The 21,609-nt window shown below is 42.3% G+C and overlaps 1 protein-coding gene across 1 annotated transcript in view; it reads left to right on the forward strand.

The window, feature by feature from the left end:
* Positions 1–17,858, forward strand: part of LOC119423735 (V-type proton ATPase 116 kDa subunit a1) — a gene marked incomplete at its 3' end in the record, with an annotated part of 51,933 nt that extends 34,075 nt beyond the window's left edge. The window contains 3 exon segments of the mRNA XM_037691142.1: positions 7,432–7,549; positions 7,665–7,836; positions 17,291–17,858. Of these exon segments, the coding sequence (XP_037547070.1) occupies positions 7,432–7,549; positions 7,665–7,836; positions 17,291–17,384 (384 nt within the window).
* Between the last annotated feature and the right edge of the window lie 3,751 nt (positions 17,859–21,609).

Consider the following 21,609-nt stretch of genomic DNA (forward strand, 5'->3'; position numbering starts at 1 on the left):
CTTGTAGGTCCAGATAAGAGCCGAGACCATCACTTGTCTTGTAGGTCTTCACCAGGTTCAAATGTCTCACTTTGTCATGATAAAAAAGGAATCACATTAAAGAAATGTCTAATAAAAGAGAACAACTTTTATTTATGTTGATCACACTGACTGACAGTTAATTGTTTTTTTCAGCGAGCTGCATGTTTCAAAAAATGTTACATATTTTGAATACATCACTACTATTTTATATTAAAAATAGTTTAGATCTTTTGAAGTGAGTCTGTGGGAAAAAAAAAAAAAAATATATATATATATATATATATATATATATATATTACTATTTTCTCAAGCCCCCCCAAAATTATTTTACCCATTTATAAATTGAAAGACCTCAGATGGAAGAAATAGAGTTTATTTTTGTCCAGACTGCTAACAGCTGGTCCAGGAGGGACCAAGACCAAAGTGGAACATCCATCCATTATCTTTGTTTTTGGGTCGTGGGGATCACTGGTGCCCATCTCCAGCTATCACTGTGTGAGAGGTGGGAGACACCCTGGACAGGTCTCCAGTCCATCACAGGGACATCTGGACAGGTCTCCAGTCCATCACAGGGACACCTGGACAGGTCTCCAGTCCATCACAGGGACACCTGAACAGGTCTCAAGGCCATCACAGGGACATCTGGACAGGTCTCCAGTCCATCACGGGGACATCTGGACAGGTCTCTAGTCCATCACAGGGACACCTGAACAGGTCTCCAGTCCATCACAGGGACATCTGGACAGGTCTCCAGTCCATCACAGGACTATTTTGGTCATTCATACATGAAAATGTTCAGCTCATAACTTTTAGTTTTAGTGACTTTTAAACTTTTTAAAATACTTTATTCACAAGTATTCCCCCCATAGAAATACATTGAGATCTCTTACTTTCCTTCAGAACATTGTTCTCTTTTTGCTTCAGTAAACCTGCTCTGTCTGTCTCCTTACGTTAGTTTTAGTTTTTAGGTAGCTTTGTGCTACTTTTAGCTCCTAGCTAGCCTTTTGTGGCCTTTTGTCTTTTTGGCAGCCATTTGCCACTTAAAACTTTTAACTTTTTGCAAGTGTTTTTCTACTTTAAGCAAGTATTTTGCTATTTTTAACTTTTAGCTATCATTTTCCTTCTTTTAGCTTTGAAAGCTCAGTTTCAGTTACTTGGAATGTCAGCAAACAGCATTCACAGCTCATTTTTGCAGAAAATGTCATTTCTCTAGTTTTATTTTAGTTAGTTTCAAGCACACACACACACATTCAGAGCAGCTAACTCTAGCACTTCCTGTGCACCATGGGACATTTACTGCAAAAATCATGTAATGTTTCTGCTCAGATAATTATGTGAACCTGACAGCAGTGTAAAGATTCATTAAACAGCAGCTGCATAAACTGCTGTTAATTTGTTTAGATTGTCGTTGATTTAAGATGGCAGCAATCCACTTTGGTCTTGGCTCGGATTGTAAAGCCCATCACAATTAGACTCTGTTTCCTTAAACTCAGGCCAATCGAAGAGTTATCTGCAGCAGGTTAGATATTAACTGTTCACTACACACTTTAAAATACCTAAATTATCACGTTAAACTGTAAGAAAACAAGCTCAAATTTTTACGCAGTAAACTTGTCTAAAGCCCGTCTGAAGCAATAAACTTCAGGTTTACTTGGTGATTTACAGGTTTACTACGTTTACAATGTGATTCTTTAAGTCGAGGCTTCTGTTCTCTGAAATGGACTTCACTGAAAACTTGGATGAAACTTTGAATTTGTGCTGCTAACCTTTGACCTTTCTTATTTTCAAGCACGCAGAAGAAGAGCCGGTAAGAAAGAGCCTGTGCTGGTCTTTATCTTAGCATGTCTGAAGATTTCCCCAATTTATTTATTTTTAAAATTTACATACTTTTTCCTAAGTGCCTAACTTGTTCAAACACTTGTATTTTTTACTGTCCGTCTGTTTGCATCAGTGTGTGCATGTTTATAATAATGAGTCATCATTTTGTGTAGTCATTGCTAAAGTGAAAGGGTGATTATTGTTTGTTGTGTTAGCAAAATATCTCATGAAACATCCATCCATTTTCTTCCTCTTATCCGGGGTCAGGTCGCGGGGGTAGCAGCTTAGGGAGGCCCAGACTTCCTTCTCCCCAGCCACTTGGGCCAGCTCTTCCGGGGGAATCCCGAGGCATTCCCAGGCCAGAGAAACATAGTCCCTCCAGCGTGTCCTGGGTCTTCCTCTGGGTCTCCTCCCAGTGGGACGTGTCTGGAACACCTGACCAGGGAGGCGTCCAGGAGGCATCCTAACCAGATGCCCGAGCCACCTCAACTGGCTCCTCTCGACGTGGAGAAGCAGCGACTCTACTCTGAGTCCCTCCCGGTTGATCGAGCTTCTCACCCTGTCTCTAAGGGAGAGCCCAGACACCCTGCGGAGAAAACTCATTTCGGCCGCTTGTATCCATGATCTGGTTCTTTCGGTCACAACCCAAAGCTCATGACCATAGATGAGGGTGGGAACGTAGATCGATCGGTAAATTGAGAGCTTCGCCTTTTGACTCAGCTCTCTCTTCACCACGACAGACCAGTACAGCGCCCGCTTCACTGCAGATGCTGCACCTATCCACCTATCAATCTCACGCTCCATTTTTCCCTCATTGGTGAACAAGACCCCAAGATACTTGAACTCCTCCACTTGGTGCAGGACCTCCTCCCCGACCCGGAGAGGGCACTCTACCCTTTTCTGGCTCAAGACCATGGCCTCGGATTTGGAGGAACTGATCTTCATCCCGGCTGCGTCACACTCGGCTTCGAACCGCTCCAGTGAAAACTGTAGATCACGATCTGATGAAGCCAATAGGACCACATCATCTGCAAAAAGCAGAGACGTGATCCTAAGGCCACCAAAATGGATCCCCTCAACACCTTGGCTGCGCCTAGAAATTTTGTCCATAAAAGTTATGAACAGAATCGGTGACAAAGAACAAGGAGTACCCCCCACAGGGCTCCCCAAGAGACACGGTCGAACGCCTTCTCCAAGTCCACAAAGCACATGTAGACTGGTTGGGCCAGGACCCTGCTGAGGGTGTAGAGCTTGTCCAGTGTTCCACGACCAGGACAAAAACCGCACTGCTCCTCCTGAATCCAAGGTTCGACTATCCGACGGACCCACCTCTCCAGAACCCCCAAATAGACCTTACCAGGGAGGCTTAAGAGCGTGATCCCCTTGTAGATGGAACACACTCTACGGTCCCCATTTTTGAATAGGGGGACCACCACCACGGTCTGCCAATCCAGGGGAACTGCTCCCGATGTCCACGCAATATTGCAGAGTCGTGTAAGCCACACAACCCTACAACATCCAGAGCTTTAAGGAACTCCGGGCGAATCTCATCCACCCCCAGGGCCCTGCCACTGAGGAGCTTTTTAACCACCTCGGTGACCTCAGCACCAGAGATTGGAGAGCCCGACCCAGAGTCCCCAGGCTCCACTTCTTTAGCGGAAGATGTGCCGGTGGGATTGAGGATGTCTTCAAAATATTCTGCCCACCGACCCACGACATCCCGAGTTGAGGTCAGTAGCACACCACCTCCACTATAAATATTGTTGATGGCGTACCACTCTCCCCCCACCCCCCGAGATGCCGGATGGTGGACCAGAATCGCCTCAAAGCCGTGCGGAAGTCATTCTCCATGGCCTCTCCGAACTCCTCCCACGCCCGAGTTTTTGCCTCAGTGACCACCCGAGCCGCATGCCGCTTGGACTGCCGGTACCCATCACCCCGGTGTCCACCACCGGGTTCAAGGATTACCGCCGCGACAGGCACCGACAACCTTGCGGCAACAGCTCCGATTAGCCGCCTCAACAATAGAGGCACGGAACATGGCCCACTTGGACTCATTGTCCCCCACCTCCCCCGGAACGTGTTCGAAGCTCTCCCAAAGGTGGGAGTTAAAGCTCCGTCTCACGGGAGACTCTGCCAGACGTTCCCAGCATACCCTCACAATACATTTGGGTCTGCCAGGTCTGACCGGCATCCTCCCCCATCTCATGAAACAGTTGGTTTAATAAAACTCAAGAGGCACATCTGACACCGAATAACTCTGGAGGCAGTCGGTTTCAAGATGGCTGCCACAACTAAGCAACTTTAGCAGACTTAACAATGTCTGTGACTCAGTCCTTATTGAGCTGAGGTTTAGTGTGGTAGTCGCTGAGAGTAATTCAAAACGTCCACTCCAAGCACTGCACATTGCACATCTTTGCTTAAACATTTGGCCTTGACTGTTGGCGTCAACCCATTTTCTTTTAGTAAAATATCTAAGGCCATTAAATGGATTTTAATGAAAATCTCCCAGAAGAATCATTAGCTGTTCATCTAGATCTGACTAACTTTTGGATTCAATCCAAATCAAGATGGCTGCCACAGGTAATTAAGTGAAAACAAAAGTGTCTCTAAGTATAATCTGATGTGGTCGTAGCTTCTCAAACAGGCTCAGCACTCTGTGTTTTTAAGTTTCATCATCTCTCAGCACATTTGTACTCAGTGGCTTTTATACAGCATGACAGTGGACTTTTTACTGACTCTTTTTTATTTCTTGTCTGTGCTTATGGTCTCCTTTTTCTCTTCTCACTACTTGTATTGTGTGCAGCACTGTGGCCAACAACAGCTGTTTTCAAATGTGCTTTATAGGCCTGTCACAATAAACACAAAAGCAATTAATCACATGATAAATTAAAATTATCGACCTCATTTTCATTTATAGGCTTTATCGTTCATCTTCGTTCGTTCGTCTCTCTTTTTCTAATGAATACACTCAGCTAAGCTACAAGCTAAGCTAACAGGTCGACCTCAGGAGAAAAACCTCCGTCTTGTCGAAGCTCCAAAATTCACGGTTTACACCCATGCCTTTGTGTAAAAAGTTGTTTTTCTCTGCAAAAAGAAGCTGAGAACTTGTTTACTCATTTTTTTATTATAAGCTTTGTGTGACAAATGCTATGCTAAAGAGCTCAAACCACACTGAGCGTCTGCCATTTTGAGAACTGAAAAAAGGAAGGAGATGTCTCTCCTTCCTTTTTGTCACGTCAAGGGGCCTCTCTCCCATTTTTCTTAAAGAGACACGCTGCTCGCTCCCTCACTATCCATCCTTCGGTTCAAACAGTCTTATACTGTCATCCGGTAGTGGAATAAAGGCACTACATGCAAAACAAATAAACCAACATTTCTTCTTAAATTTGACAATAATTTGACAATAATTACTAATTATTGTCAAAATTCAAACAATACTATTGTTTATCACAATTATTTCTGAGACAATTAATCACTTCGTAAAATTTGTTATTGTGACAGGCCTAGTGCTTTATAAATAAATTAGGTTTTATGTGATAGCTGAGAGTCGTGCTTTAAGTGATGACTGATGATGAATGAGATTACATATAAAATATAGAAGGTGCAAGCAGAACCTCTGTACCTCCACGTCTCACCAGATGAGACATCCCAGTTTAAAGTTTGGGATAAAAAGCTGTGGGCAGTGTTTCTTCAAGGACTGCTTGGCCTTTAAACTTATTACTAAACTTTAATACCTAAACCAGGCGAGAACTGTAGATTAATACGTTTTTGTGTTTTTAAGCAGACTTGATTAATATTTTTGTATTAAATATGTTTTTGTTTTAAGATGAACTCTGTTGGCAAAGCTAAATGTGATCAGGTTCATAGTGGAAGTCCTCTTTGTGTTTTTTGTGTTGTAACTATACAAACGACCCGATGACTTTGTTCACTTGAACTTCTTGTGACACTTTGATCACGTGATACTTTTATAGGGTGTTTGTGTTTCCACGGGTGAATGCGTTTTAAATGCTGCCTCTGTGAACTCTTGTTTTGACCGTCAAAGCTTAGTAAACAGGAAACTAGACAAGTAAGGACCGCTGAACAATGAGAGCAACAGACGTGAAAAGTTTTCCCATTTATCCTCCGTTCATTCAGGAACGCTCTGACTTGTTTCACAATAGAGAAATCAACTGATTATTTTTTATTTTACGAAACACAATCAAGTTCCACGGCTTTGATTCTGCTGATAGAAAACTTGAAAGTAGCCCAAACTGTTTGTTTTATGATCCGAGTCTGATACTAATTGGAGGTCAAAGGTCAAAACCGCAGCTTTTCATCCATCCATCCATTTTCTTCCGCTTATTCGGGGTCGGATCGCGGGGGTAGCAGCCTGCAGTCGAACGCCTTCTCCAAGTCCACAAAGCACATGTAGACCGGTTGGGCAAACGCTCACGCACCCTCCAGGACCCTGTTGAGGGTGTAGAGCTGGTCCAGTGTTCCACGACCAGGACGAAAACCGCACTGCTCCTCCTGAATCCAAGGTTCGACTATCCGATGGACCCTCCTCTCCAGAACCCCTGAATAGACCTTATCAGGGAGGCTTAAGAGTGTGATCCCCCTGTAGTTGGAACACATTCTACGGTCCAACTTTTTGAATAGGGGGACCACCACCCCGGTCTGCCAATCATGGGGAACTTCCCCCGATGTCCACGCAATATTGCAGGGTCGCGTAAGCCAACACAACCCTACAACATCCAGAGCCTTAAGGAACTCCAGGCAAATCTCATCCACCCTTGGGGCCCTGCCACTGAGGAGCTTTTTAACCACCTCTGTGACCTCAGCACCAGAGATTGGAGGGCCCGACCCAGAGTCCCCAGCCTCTGCTTCCTCAGTGGAAGACGTGCTGGTGGGATTGAGGAGGTCTTCAAAGTATTCTGCCCACCGACCCACGACATCCCGAGTTGAGGTCAGCAGCACACCACCCCCACTACAAACAGTGTTGGTGGTGTACCGCTTCTCTCACCCCCCCGAGACGCCGGATGGTGGACCAGAATCGCCTTGAAGCCGTGTGGAAGTCATTCTCCATGGCCTCTCCAAACTCCTCCCATGCCCGAGTTTTTGCCTCAGCGACCACCCGAGCCGCATGTCGCTTGGACTGCCGGTACCCATCAGCTGCTTCCGGGGTCCCACAGGCAGCTTTTCAAAATAACCTAAGAGTTGCATGAATAGTAATTTCCTTTGTATTAGTCCGCCCCCTCCCCTGCTGACTCTTTTGAGGCAGTCATGGTCAAAGTGGGTCAAAATATCAAAGTTCTTGCTCAATAATCCGTCGATAAAGAGTTGGCGGGGGAGAGGGCGGACTCCAGAAACCATCTGAGCGTCTTCAAACTTGTAGACCCACTATGTGAAGGTGCTATTTATAGGACTGAGTTTGTTGTGGCTCCTTGGACTGATGAAGTCTTTTGGATGAAAGATGAAACGTTTCAATAAAAAGTAACCGTCCAGAGGACCTGACTGAACTTTGCTGGATTCTTCTACCTGGATTATTGAGCATGAACTGTGATATATCAAATAAAAATGTTTGACAACATTCCTTTTGTCGGCCCACAGTTTAACTTTGGTGACGTAGCTGTGCACCAGGCCATCCACACCATAGAGTACTGTCTGGGCTGCATATCTAACACGGCCTCCTACCTGCGCCTCTGGGCCCTCAGTCTTGCCCATGCACGTAAGTACCAGTTTGTAGCTACAGACCCAAGATTTCTTCTTTGCGATTAAAAAATGGAGTGCTGAATTTGAAAGCAGCCAGTTTTGGTGCTAACTGTGTGTTTTTCATGATGCAGAGCTATCTGAGGTGCTTTGGTCCATGGTGATGCACTTGGGTCTGTCCTCCAGGAGCGGAGGCGGGTTCTTTGGCCTGTCAATCATCTTCTCAGCATTCGCCACTCTCACTGTAGCCATCCTGCTCATCATGGAGGGGCTCTCTGCTTTCCTGCATGCCCTACGTCTGCACTGGTTAGAAACACACCATTCAGAACACACACTATGTACCATCCACCATCTTTACCCGCTTCTTCCTTTTCGGGTTGCGGGGGTCACTGGTGCCCATGTCCAGTCACTGTGCGAGAGGCGGGGGACAACTACTATGTACCGTATATAAATAAATAAATATGTTTCTACACGGTTGGAAATCTAAAAGATCAGCACAAATACATCACAAGTTCAACCGTCTGGTAAAATTTGTATGAATCACCAAAACAACAGTGTACCCTCTGAAAGATGGTGACAGCAGCATAATGTCCTGTTGTTTTCTTCCTGCTGGATCTGGGGTTTACTCAAGTTTTGTGGGGTTCTTTTGCAGGATGTTTTTTGAGGGGCCTTTGGGTGTACCAAACTACAATAAAAAAATTGTAATTTTTTTAAGTAAGAACACAACTCGAGTTTTCACAGCAACACAAATTCTCACATCCTGAAACAATATTAAAATAAATCAAAGAAAGTGGCACAAACACAACATAAAACAAATAAAGGTTCTTTATTGTTCGTCACATCACATGTGGTACATGAGGGGGAATGAAACTGTACTCAAGGTCCAGTTAGTTACACCCAAAAAAGTATTACAGTGTAAAGTATAAACAAAAAAAATAAACAGTATATAAAGATCCAAGATATATGCAAACAATATTAATATAAATAAGGTGTGGTAAACAGCAACAGGAACAAGAGTCAATTGTGATGACAAAGTTGTAGCTTTAAAAATGTTTCTGCACTTATTACACACTGTACATGTACTCGTTTATCGCGGGGGCTCTGTACCCTGAAGACCCGCGTTAAGTGAAAAAACGTGAAGTGGGAATACAAATACGAGTAGTTGTTTATGTATATATATATGTGTGTGTGTGTGTGTGTGTATATATATATATATATATATATATATATATATATATATAATTGCATTGAATATAAGCAATTGAATTGTTCTAGAACTGCTCCGCTCCAGGTGGCTGCATGTTGGAGCAGCTCTGTTACTTTCATTCTGAGATTTTGCTTTTGGAAACATTAATTCCTCTTTTTCTGGATGTAAATCACATTTTTTGGATGATTGTTTCCTCTGGTATCAGATGCTGTGCAGCTGGAAGGATTTTTACTGAAACTTTTTAAGTTTTGGACATTTGTTATGATGCGTAACCATGGCAACAAGGACGTTTTCTACAACAACAGCAGCTGATTAACATCTCAAAAGCTCAAATAATATCTCAACTACAGCCCCAAATCTCAAGTGAGTTGAAAGGATGTTCTGTGGATGCATTCTCATCTACCTGCCAGCTGTGCTCGAGTGCCTGACCACTGAGATCCTGGAACTAGCAGGAAACACGGCTCATGACAGCGGAAGGACAAGATTGTCCCCTGACACCTGCAGCCGGCTGTCTGCAGAGACGAGGAGCTCGGCAGACTGCTGGGAGGAGTGGCCATCGCTCTGGGAGGAGTTCTGCCCGGCATTCAGGCGGTCCTACAGCCCGGGGGAACCGAGAGGCCAGCTGAGTCTGGGTGGACGGATCGGACGGCATCTGCAGCCAGTTTGTTAGGATCCACTGTGGGATGGACCTTTACAAGAGATCCTTCCTGTCTACAGCATCAGTATCTATAACATCTCTTAATGAAATGAAGATAATGAGTTACAACAACAAATAATTTCCCTTTGGGATTAATAAAGTATTTTTGAATTGAATTGAATTGAATATACAATGTTTATATATAGTAGATGGATGGTAATTTGTCTTGTTCCCATGTCCTGTACAATCGTGAAAAGTTCCAGTAGACTCAGGAAGGCGTGTGGTAGGAGTGCAAGGAGAACAGCTGAAGAGCGCACATGTAAGTTTTTCAGAGGTTCACTAGGAGGTCTGATAATCAGGTAGGCCTCAAGAGGTTCACTGGAAAGATCACAAGGCAAAAGGTAAGTAACCACAAGACTCAGAGATTCACAAAGAGCTAGGAGCATGAACAGGCAGGGCAATGCTCCAGCGTCGGAAGGAAGTCATCAGGTGCCTTAAATATTCCTGGAGCCTCAGGAAATATTGCTCGCAGGCTTGGTAGTATGACGCCCTCTGGTGACCAAAGACTGACATGGAACAGGAACGCCCACAATATAACGTCAAATCACAACAGAAGTCGTCTCAGGGCACTGCACAGAAACGTTCACATACATAAAATATATAAACTGTCAGTTAATAACTTTATTTATCTAGGGAGCCTTTTGAAAAAAAAATACATCAGAAAGTTGACTCTGCTGTGCGAATTGGGCAGGTTTGTTCAAATTCGCTAACTGTTTTGTCACAACAAATCAATCCATCCATTACCTGCCGTTTGTGCTGGAGTCGAGTTGTGGGGGCAGCAGCTTGAGGAGGTGGCCCAGACGTTTCCTTTCACAACTTCCAGCTCTTCTAGGAGGACTCCAAGGCAGTCACAAGAGACATGAAGCAAACACTAAAGCTGGGTTTATGAGCATACAAATCCCAGCTATCTAACCAGTTGAACTTTCTAGCAGGACTAACACACTTACTAAAAACTCACTAACACAAAACCATATCACAAACAAAGGCCTTACCTTAACTAGTCCCCCCCCACCCCACCCCCACCCCCCCCACACACACACACACACACGCACACACTAGGATACATATTTTATAAAGGTAACTAATTAGGATTTTCAACAATATAAAATACAACAGCAGTTAGTATTGTTGAAGGTTGGAAATGATTGCATGAAATAAAAATATATATTTTTGAAGAGTTTACCAGTATATCTAAAATACCAGTCAATTTGAGACCAGAACTTTTAGGTGTCTGCTAACAAGCCGAAGGGATATTTTATTGCTCATCATGACAATGACCCCGGGTTAGGGAGTGGTGGCGCAGAGCTTAGAGAAGGTGGGCCTGTGATCGGAAGGTCGCCGGTGCGACTCCCCGGACCGGCAACATCAAAATGTGGGTGAAAAATGTGAAACACCCACACCTGCCTCCACCCTCATTTGCCCCACTCTGGGCCCTTGAGCAAGACTCTTAACCCCCACCATCTGCTCCCCTGGGTACCCAAGATGGCAGCTCTCTGCTCCACACAGAGGCTGTGGTAGCTCGATGGTCTGTGGTTGTGTCAGGAAGGACATTCGGCATAAAAACAGTTGTCGAGTCTTCATGTGAGTTAGTTTGCTGTGGTGACCCCTGAAGAAGGAGCAGCCAAAAGAAAAAAATGACCCCAGGCTTTCATCCAAAATAACAAAAGAAAGTTAAAGTTTCTGAAGCCCAGATGTAACTCTGTGGAGTTGTCCTGCAGTCAGACAGATCTGAGTTTCTTTTAGAAGGAAGATTTAGCAAATATTATCAAGTCAAGGAGTGGCCTGTTGATCGACTCGCAAGACAACAGAGGGCTGTATTTAACGTGATAATTAGATTTACATAATCCTCCAACAGACGTGTTTTTACTTAAGTTGTACGAGATATATGTCACATTAAAGCTAGAAAAGTTTGTTCTGCATCACCAAACCTGTCATTTTAACAGAGCTGTGAAAACTTGTATATCCACTACCTCCTGACATGAAACTTTTGTTCAGTAAACTAAAATGTAACCGGTATAAGTCCAAAAATGATGTTTATGCCTTTGCACTCCTTCACAGTCAAAACTAGGAAGGTTAATGTTTTGAATTAAGAATTGTTGCCATGACACAACCCTGCCAGTTTTTTCCTATTGCACACTCATGAGGAATGCTAATAATATGATACATTCCAAGTTTAGTTTACAAACTGACTGTACTGAACTCTCCTACACCCCCAGGCTCCATCACCTCCTTGTACAGCTGTGGAATGTGAGATAGAAGAAAACATTACAATATATTAAAGCAGTTCTGTACCTGGAACTAATGGGATTCCTGTAGAGGACACAGCTTGCAATAATAACAGTAAAAGTAGTATAAAAATACAAAATGCACTTTGAAAGTGTCAAAAGAACATTTTAAAGAAAGCAAGAAAGAAACTTTTTTTAATTTTTGTGTAGAAACAATTTCATTATGAATAAGTCAGTTTTTGGGACTGCTTCAAACTTATACTGATCTCTGTGGGTTTGTTCATCCTTAAACGTGTTGCACGGTGTGAGAGGGAGGTTTTTAATTGTCCCCCGTTGTGAAACGAAGAAACTATACTTTCTAGTGTTTCCCCTACCGTTATCCAAGGAAGGTGCTCTGCCCTGTCAACAGAACCGAGCACCCTGCCTGCCAAAATGTCTTCCCCCATCTCCACACCCTCCACTCTATTGACTACTGCTGGCACTAACTTAGTGCTAAGCTAGCGGTGTGCAATTCAGACACACTAGCTAAAAAGCTACAGACATGCCGCATCTCTCATGCCCCACCCGGTCGACAACTGCCAGCTGTAACGTAGCGTTAAACTAGCTCTAAGCTAGCAACACAGACGTGTCTCCATCCCCCACCCACTTGTCGGCGACCCCCCTGGAGAGATAAGCGCCCTGTCATGACAAGTGACCTAGGGGAAACATTGCTTCAAATTGCTTAATACCATCATTTTTGGGCTATTGCGCGCACCTGAATATAAGCCACGCCCACTAACTTTTAAAAGAAAAAACATTTTACACATATACCTGTAGGCTGCAATTGTCCAAAAGCGTCGGGTGTCCATGTTGTAACGTAAGATATTTACACAGAATTTTTTTTAAACTTTTAATTAAATACGTACCATTAACATACACAAATACGTACAGTAAGTGTTCTTTTTTTCTGAACACCGCCTGTAACACAGATGGTAAAAAAGAAACAACAATACAGTAGCCTACCAGAAAGTCATTGATAACTACCTTTATCTTACCACCCCGCCACCCCCACCCCAGAGAGACGTGTATTGGGCAGCTATGTGAGCGCCCGGGTGTGACGAGGCTAAATGTTTTGGTGGCATGAAGCTTGTTAGCCCATCAAAACATAAATAAATAAATTATCCGCAGCCTTGTGTAAGCTGCAGGGCTCAAAGCCTGTGAAAAAAGTAGCGACTTACAGTTCGAAATTATGGTAGTTTTCTCAAATGACGGGGATGTCTGAAGATTTTTCTATGGTGGCCAAGACCACCACTGGCCACCCCCCAGCTCCACCCTTGCTCCTGGTGGTGGATAAAGTTGCTCCCTCCACTCGCCAGGATCCATTAATCTGCGCTGCCTTGGACGAGACAAAAAAAAACTTTCTTCTTACACACATTGTAACATGTATCCCCTCGAGTATCTTGCACCAGAAATATTAAAGTTTATTTGATTTTATTATAAAATTAAAACACAAAAAATATATATTGTTTTGTCTTCATCCAGTTTGAATTAAAGAGTGTCGTACAGACCACTGCTGTGGGCCCATCTACAACACAATGCTGTGTGAGCAGGTCATGCACATTAACCTCAGCAGGACCCTGAAAATATGAGAAGTGTTTGAGACGAGTGAATAAAAAGAGTCTTGTTCAAAGGAAGCAACGTCAGTGTGCACACTCTGCTCACTTCTCACACACACACGCTGAATAGCTGTCTGAACAAATACGCACACACACTCGTACATGAAGAGTGTTGAGTACACACATTTTTCCACCTCCCTAACTGAGAGACCCAGATGAAAGGATCACTTATTTCTTTCCTCTTTTTAAGTGTTCCCCTCTCTAAGCTCCGGCAGGCTAAATATTTACCACGACTGCATCACATTCCTCGGCACTCCCCTCGCTGTCTGACCGAACAGCAGGAGCGCAGAACGACTCCTGGTTGTTTCCCTACTGAATGGAGTCATCACAGGTTGTCAGGAGGAGGTGTGTGGAGGGAAACAGAAAAATGCAGAAGTACATCAAATGGAATAACACTAAGAACAAAGATGTACAATGATATTTAATCTTTAAAATAAATAACCGGTAACCATATTATCAGTTTGTTATATAATTAGTTATTGATTGTGGTTATATTTAACTGATACCACTCAATAATTCAGTCTTAAATTGATAAATTTATCATAAACTTAGTAAGTTTAAACTTTTAATAAAACACTGTTGGGACATATTTTTAAAACTGCAGAAAACTCTAGACAAACTATCATTGTAATCTAAGAATCTGGCAGCTGACAATGGAAACTGGTTCTTCAAGTGTTTCCCATCATCTAATACTCTCTTTAACAAAAAATAGTTTAGCACCAAGACAAAGTGGTGATGGTGTGAATGCAGAACCTGCAGTCTTTTTGCTGCAAGGCACCTGGACTGGATGGATCTGGTTGGATGAATAAGTGGATGGATGATATTTGGAGAAATGAAGTACCAAAAAGGTAAAAGGAAATATAAAATTTAAAAGGTCCAAAAGAAATAATGACATCATGGTAGAATATAATGATTCAAGTAGGATGAATTAGTATAAATAAGTATTTCTCAGGTAGTAATATTAGCATAAATGTACATGCTATATATTGCACATAGCATTCATTCAACCTTTATTTATACATATTTATATGTATACATATATACATATCTATATATATATCTATATATATATATATATATATATATATATATATATATATATATATATATTTTTTTACAAACCGGATTCCAAAAAAGTTGGGACACTAAACAAATTGTGAATAAAAACTGAATGCAATGATGTGGAGGTGCCAACATCTAATATTTTATTCAGAATAGAACACAAATCACAGATCAAAAGTTTAAACTGAGAGAATGTTTTATTTTAAGGGAAAAATCTGTTGTTTCCAAATTTCATGGTGTCAACAAATCCCAAAAAAGTTGGGACAAGTCCATTTTTCCCACTGTGTGGCATCCCCCCTTCTTCTTACAACACTCAACAGACGTCTGGGGACAGAGGAGACCAGTTTCTCCAGTTTAGAAATAGGAATGCTCTCCCATTCATGTCTAATACAGGCCTCTAACTGTTCAATCGTCTTGGGCCTTCTTTGTCACACCTTCCTCTTTATGATGCGCCAAATGTTCTCTATAGGTGAAAGATCTGGACTGCAGGCTGGCCATTTCAGTACCCGGATCCTTCTCCTACGTAGCCATGATGTTGTGATTGCTGCAGAATGTGGTCTGGCATTATCGTGTTGAAAAATGCAGGGTCTTCCCTGAAAGAGATGACGTCTAGATGGGAGCATATGTTGTTCTAGAACCTGAACATAGTTCTCTGCATTAATGGTGCCTTTCCAGACATGCAAGCTGCTCATGCCACAAGCGCTCATGCAACCCCATACCATCAGTGATGCAGGCTTCTGAACGGAGCGTTGATAACAAATTGGGCTATCCTTGTCCTCTCTGGTCCGGATGACATGGCATCCCAGTGTTCCATAAAGAACTTCAAATCGTGACTCATCTGACCACAGAACAGTCTTCCATTTTGCCACACTCCATTTTAAATGACCCCTGGCCCAGTGCAAACGTCTGAGCTTGTGGAGCTTGCTTAGAAATGGCTTCCTCTTTGCACTGTAGAGTTTCAGCTGGCAACGGCAGATGGCAATGTGGATTGTGTTCACTGACAATGCTTTCTGGAAGTATTCCTGAGCCCATTCTGTTATTTCCTTGACAGTGGCATTCCTGTTTGAGGTGCAGTGATGTTTAAGGGCCCGGAGATCACGAGCATCCAATAGAGTTTTACGGCCTTGACCCTTACGCACAGCGATTGTTCCAGAATCTTTTGATGATGTTATGCACGGTTGATGATGATAACTTAAAAGTCTTTGCTATTTTACGCTGGGTAACACCATTCTGGTATTGCTGCACTATCTTTCTGCGCAACAATGGTGGAATTGGTGATCCTCTTACCATCTTGGCTTCTGAGAGACACTGACACTCTGAGAAGCTCTTTTTATACCCAATCATGTTGTCAATTGACCTAATTAGTGTTAATTGGTCTTCCAGCTGTTCGTTATATGCTCAATTTCCTTTTTCCTGCCACTTATGCTACTTGTCCCAACTTTTTTTGGGATTTGTTGACACTGTGAAATTTTGAATCAACATATTTTTCCTTTAAAATGTTAAATTTACTCAGATTAAACTTTTGATCTGTCATCTATATTATATTACAAATAAAATATTGACATTTGCCATCTCCACATCATTGCATTCAGTTTTTATTCACAATTTGTTAAGTGTCCCAACTTTTTTGGAATCTGGTTTATATATATATATATTTAGTCCATTGCTACTTAGCAGTTTGTTTATTGCAGATTCTCTCTATCACGGTTTTTCAAAGTAAGATTGGACCTGACACAATTGGGTTAATGTTGAATGAGCCATGGGTTGTTGATTTAAAATAAATTATTTTAAATGATTTGCACCATGTGTGACGCCCACAAGTGCAGGGGAAGCTCCCTCCTGCAGCTGATCAGCTAATCGCCATCAAATATTATTCTGAATAAGAATAAAAGGGCCGCGCTTTCTATAGTTGCAGCTTTGTGCACTCCGTCCATATTTCGTACGACTGTACGTACATGTTCTCGTATCTCGGTGCAATGCTAATAAAGTTTATTCTGATTCTGATAAATGAGAGACTACTGTACATATGTACATATTTGCATACATACATATTTATACATATACTACACAGGTTGTGTGACAGGTTATTGCATATTAACATTGAGATGAACTGAATTATGATGGTAAGGTAGTGACATACATGATACAGCCACATAGTGCAGCAGCACTAAACATATTAGATGTCACAGATGTGGCTTGTTATTGTCAATAGTTCAGTATTATTATCAAAAGTCCAATAATCTGACAGCTTGTGGATAATAACTCTCCTTTAGTAAATGGTAAACGGACTGTACTTATATAACACCTTTCTATGTGATCAAGATACTCAAAGCTCTTTACAACAATCTGCGCCTCATTTACCCATTCATACAGCTCTATACTAGATCTCTACAAAGATAAATGAACAAATCATTCTAAGGAGACTAATCAGAGATTTATCACATTCATACACTGATGGGACACACATCAGAGGCTATGAGGGTTCAGTGTCTTGCCCAGGGACACTTCAGCATGTGACTGCTGGTGGATTCGAACCCCCAACTCTCGCATTGGAGGACGACTGCTCTAACCACTCAGCCGCCCACCTTTAGTCTTTTTGTACGCGATGACAGACTCCTATATCATCTGCCTGAGGGTAGTAGATGGAAGAGTTCTTGTGCTGGGTGGGTGTGGTCCTTAATGATGCTGCTGTTCTATACCTAATGCCACTCTAACTTTTAATCACCAACACTCATGTAACACTTCCTTCATGAGCTTTTAGTTTTCAACATTACAGCATTTGATTTGTGCTCTTCTCAGCTTGCAGTAAAAACATGTACGTTCAAGTACTAACCTTTTTAAACAGGTAGTAAACACTTATTTATGCTTATAATCATACACGCTTTTCACAGATTTTCTCTACTTTTTTTTCCAGGGTGGAGTTCCAGAACAAGTTCTACTCTGGCCAGGGTTTCAAGTTTGTCCCGTTCTCCTTTGAGAGCATCATGGAGGGACGATTTGACGATTGATCAGACCTAAATATGGCCACAGAAAAGCAGCAGTGTCTCCTGCCCTCCATTTTCTCTGTTGTGGATGTTTAGTGTGCATGATACCAAGTGCAGCCCTCTGTCGCCCTCTAGTGGTATTTTGTGAACATTGAATGTGCTCTGATGAAGTCCTCTGTAGATTGTTTTCAGATGGGACGTGTGAAGCTGTACTCATGCTGAGAATTATTAAGAAATGACAGCACTGAGTGGATGTGGTCTTTACCTTCAGCAAAGTACTGTCCTCCATTTATCTTTGTCTACATCGCTGTATTTTAATATATATTTATATTATATTTATCCTGCATAGAACATAGATCACACTTTTTGTTTTAGTTTTGGTGGTAAAATCCAGTGTCAACAAAAACCCAACAGGTTTTAAAGAAGTATTATGGTCAGTGTTTGTGTAACTCATATAAAAGATTTGAGTGGTGTGTTGAAAGTATGTTTGACAATAAAAATTAAATCATGTGTCCTACTAAAGCTTTACAGCTGCTCCAATAAGTCTGTGCCGTCTGTTGTACACTGTGCTGCCATCTTGGGTGTAATTGTTTGGTTCGGTGTTGTTTTTTCTGTCGGTATGAAGACATACAGAACTTCTGCATACAGTATTGACATGAGAAACAGAAACTCCATATTTGCAAGTGATTGTCAGTGAATCTGAAAATTGTGTTCTGGTCTATAATAAATCTTTACCTGTGGAGTCATATGTTTCCTGTTTGTTTTTAGTGAAGATGAGGCTGTTAGTGCTGCTGCCAGCAAACCACAGGGGCAGGCATGCTTATGAGCAAACAGCAGGACTAACATGCATAACAATGAAACATTCTGATAAGGTTCATCTGAAAGCACAAAACTAAAACCATGACATGTTTTCTTTTTATTATGCTTATTTCTGTTCATGTTTCAAACCTCAAGTGATGATTATGGTTGTTATATCAAATTTACACTACACATTTAATATACAGTTTAAAAAAAATACATTTGGTAGCCCCAAAGTGTTCTGTTTTGTTTTTTTAACCAGGGACCGAGAATCAACAGGATTGTCTTCAGTGTCTTAACTTCCTGGACAAATATCTTAATTTTTCCTGGTGTCTGTTGGAACATTTCCATTTGTAGAGCGGAGGACATAAATGTACAAGAAACTGATAATGAGACAAAAGCTTTCTTCACAATACACAGACAATTTCACCACAAATCCAGGACCCTGACATTGAACACTCACTGAACCAATTCAGTTTATTTATAAAGCACCAAGTCACAACAGAAGTCGTCTCAGGGACTGAACAGAAACATTCATATATAAAAATAATAATTTAACATTATTTATCTGAACTCTCATCTTGAGCAAGCATGAAGGCGACAGTGGAAAGGAAAAACTCCCTCATGAGGAAGAAACCTTTAGCAGAACCAGGATCAGGACAAGAGGACCATCTGCTTCGACCGGCTGGGTTTGGTAGGAATAGATACACAATGGCAGGTCAAGAATCACATGTTCAGATAGAAATAGTATCAAAATCAGAATAAACTTTATTATCATTGCACCGAGATACAATGAGAACATGTACGTAGTCGTCTGAAAGATGGGTGGAGTGCACGAAGCTGCTACTATAAATAGCGCGGCCCTCATTATTCTTATTCAGAATAATATTTTGCTTAGATGAGAAAAGGGAAGAAAACATGAGGAGAGACGGTATAAAAAAAGATCTCTCACTCCGTGTCCTAGACAGGGCACGATTTGAGGCATCAAAAAAACCTCCACAGCAAAGCAACACAAACAGACGTTATACATGAACATATAGGCCGTGAAGACAGAGAATTTTTAAGGGAAAGTTGTAGCAGAGTCCAGAGCCTCTCTTAGCCATTGTCCAGACAAGAGGTGACATTCATCTTCAGCTCAGTTGAGGTTCTGTTACATGTCCACGACCTTGGGGAAGGGAGGAGTGAGGAGACAGACAAAGCATCTTTGTTGTTTTACAAACATTCCAGGAGGAGTTGAGATAAGTCCGGCGTCAAGGCCACAGTTTGGGTCAGGCAGAACTTGTAAATTGCCATTTCTGCCTTTTAAAGTCTCGCTGGTACGTTTCTCTGATGGAGAAAAAAAATCAAATGAAAGCTAATTCAATTTTAACAATTAATGTAAGGAAATGAGGTCAATTTGTCCTCTAGTAGTCTACGCTTAAGGCAGCACAACAAGCCGACCCTAACTATAGGATTTATCAAAAAGGAAAGTCTTAAGCTCAGTTTTAAAACTGAACAATGTGTCAGCCTCACTGACAGAAACTGGAAGTTGGTTCTACAAGAGAGGAGCCTGAGAACTGAAAGATCTTCCTCCCATTCTGATTTTGGAAACTCTAGGAACCACAAGTAAACCTGCAGTCTGAGAGCGAAGTGCTCTAATATGGAACAATAAGTTCTTGGTTATAAGATGGAGCCAGGTTGTTGAGAGCTTTGTAGGATGAAACACATCAAGATGAAAGGCACCAATGAGAAACTGCTAAAGTGTTTGAAAAGTGCAGAATAAAAACAGAGGAGTTGAAACTTTCAAGCTCCAGTAGAAGACCTGACCTTCATTGTTTATATTATAAAACTTTACTGTTGCTGAAACTCTAACTCCAAAACATAAGCGCTATATTTTGTCATCATTGAGGAAGCTGTGGCTGAGTGTGTAGAGCAGTTGTCCTCCAGTGGGAGGGTTGGGGGTTCAATTCCACCAGCAGTCACATGCTGAAGTGTCCCTGGGCAAGACACTGAACCCCTCATTGCCTCTGATGTGTGTCCCATCAGTGTATGAATGTGATACATCTTTCAATTCAACTCAGTTTATTTATTTAGCTCCAAATCACAACAAAGTTGTCTCAGGGACTTTACAGGAACATTCACATAAAAGCCAGTTAGTAAAGTTCTCTATCTGAGGAATCCAGCAGACAAGTTGAATCTTGTCTTCGTTGCAGTCTCCCATCCTGAGCAAGCACAGTGGAGACAGTGGAAAGAAAAACTCCCTTTAACAGGAAGAAACCTCCAGCAGAACCAGGATCAGGACAAGCGGCCATCTGCTTTGACCGGCTGGTTGAGAGGACAAGCTTTGATTAGTCTTTGTAGAGATCTAGTATAGAGCTGTATGAATGGTAAATGAGGCACAGATTGTTGTAAAGAGCTTTGAGTATCTTGATAAAATAGAAATTGTAGAAAAAAAGTGATAGAAAAAAAAAGGCAAGTTGGCTTTCTTGGACTGTGAGGTCTCAGTCTCTGATAGAGGACTTTTGCAAACCGAGGTGTACCGCAAACCCACCCACACAGACCAGTATTTGCAGTTTGACTCCCATCACCCTTTGGAGCACAAGTTAGGAGTCATCAGGACTCTGTACCACAAAGCAGACAGCATCCCCACTAGCTCAGGAGCCAGGCAGAAGGAGAAATCCCACACAAGACAGGCTCTAGAGCAATGTGGATATCCTAACTGGGCCTTCCTGAAAGCAGAGAAGAAACCCAAACAGGACTCCAGTCAGCCAACAGGTGAAAAGGAGGAACCCAGACCCAGACCAGTGGTCATTCCATATGTTGAGGGAGTATCAGAGAAACTGAGACGTTTATTTTCTAAACATAACGTCCCAGTGGCTTTTAAACCCCAAAATACATTAAAGACTGGTTCATCCCAAAGATCCAGTCCCCCGGCACAAACAGAGTAATGTTGTGTATGCTGTTCAGTGTCAGGAGGGCTGTGATCAGTCTTACATCGGGGAAACTAAACTGCCACTGGCCAAAAGGATGGCCCAGCACAGAAGATCAACATCATCAGGCCAGGACTCTGCGGTCTACACTCATCTCCAGGCCAGCGGTCACTCTTTCAGGGATGAAGATGTTCACATCCTGGACAGAGAGGAACGATGGTTTGAGAGAGGAGTAAAGGAGGCCATCTTTGTGAAAAGAAACCGTCCATCATTAAACAGGGGTGGAGGCCTTCGGGTTCAACTGTCCCCCTCTTACAATGCTGTGATTGCTAGTATCACTCAGCCCTCTGTGAACAGTAAACAGCCATCAGGTGCTAATGATCCATTGTTAGGCTGATGGTCCTTCTTGACCATGTGATCAGCTGGTTTTGGTTGTCAGCAGCAAACTGGTTGATCCACTCTGAGAAGGTGCTATTTAAGAGACTGAGCTGAATACAGCACCTCAGACTGAGGAAGTCTCTCGGATGAGAGACGAAACGTAT

This window comes from Nematolebias whitei, chromosome 17, assembly GCF_014905685.2.
Source record: "Nematolebias whitei isolate Nwh7 chromosome 17, NemWhi1, whole genome shotgun sequence".
Classification (NCBI taxonomy): Eukaryota; Metazoa; Chordata; class Actinopteri; order Cyprinodontiformes; family Rivulidae; genus Nematolebias; species Nematolebias whitei.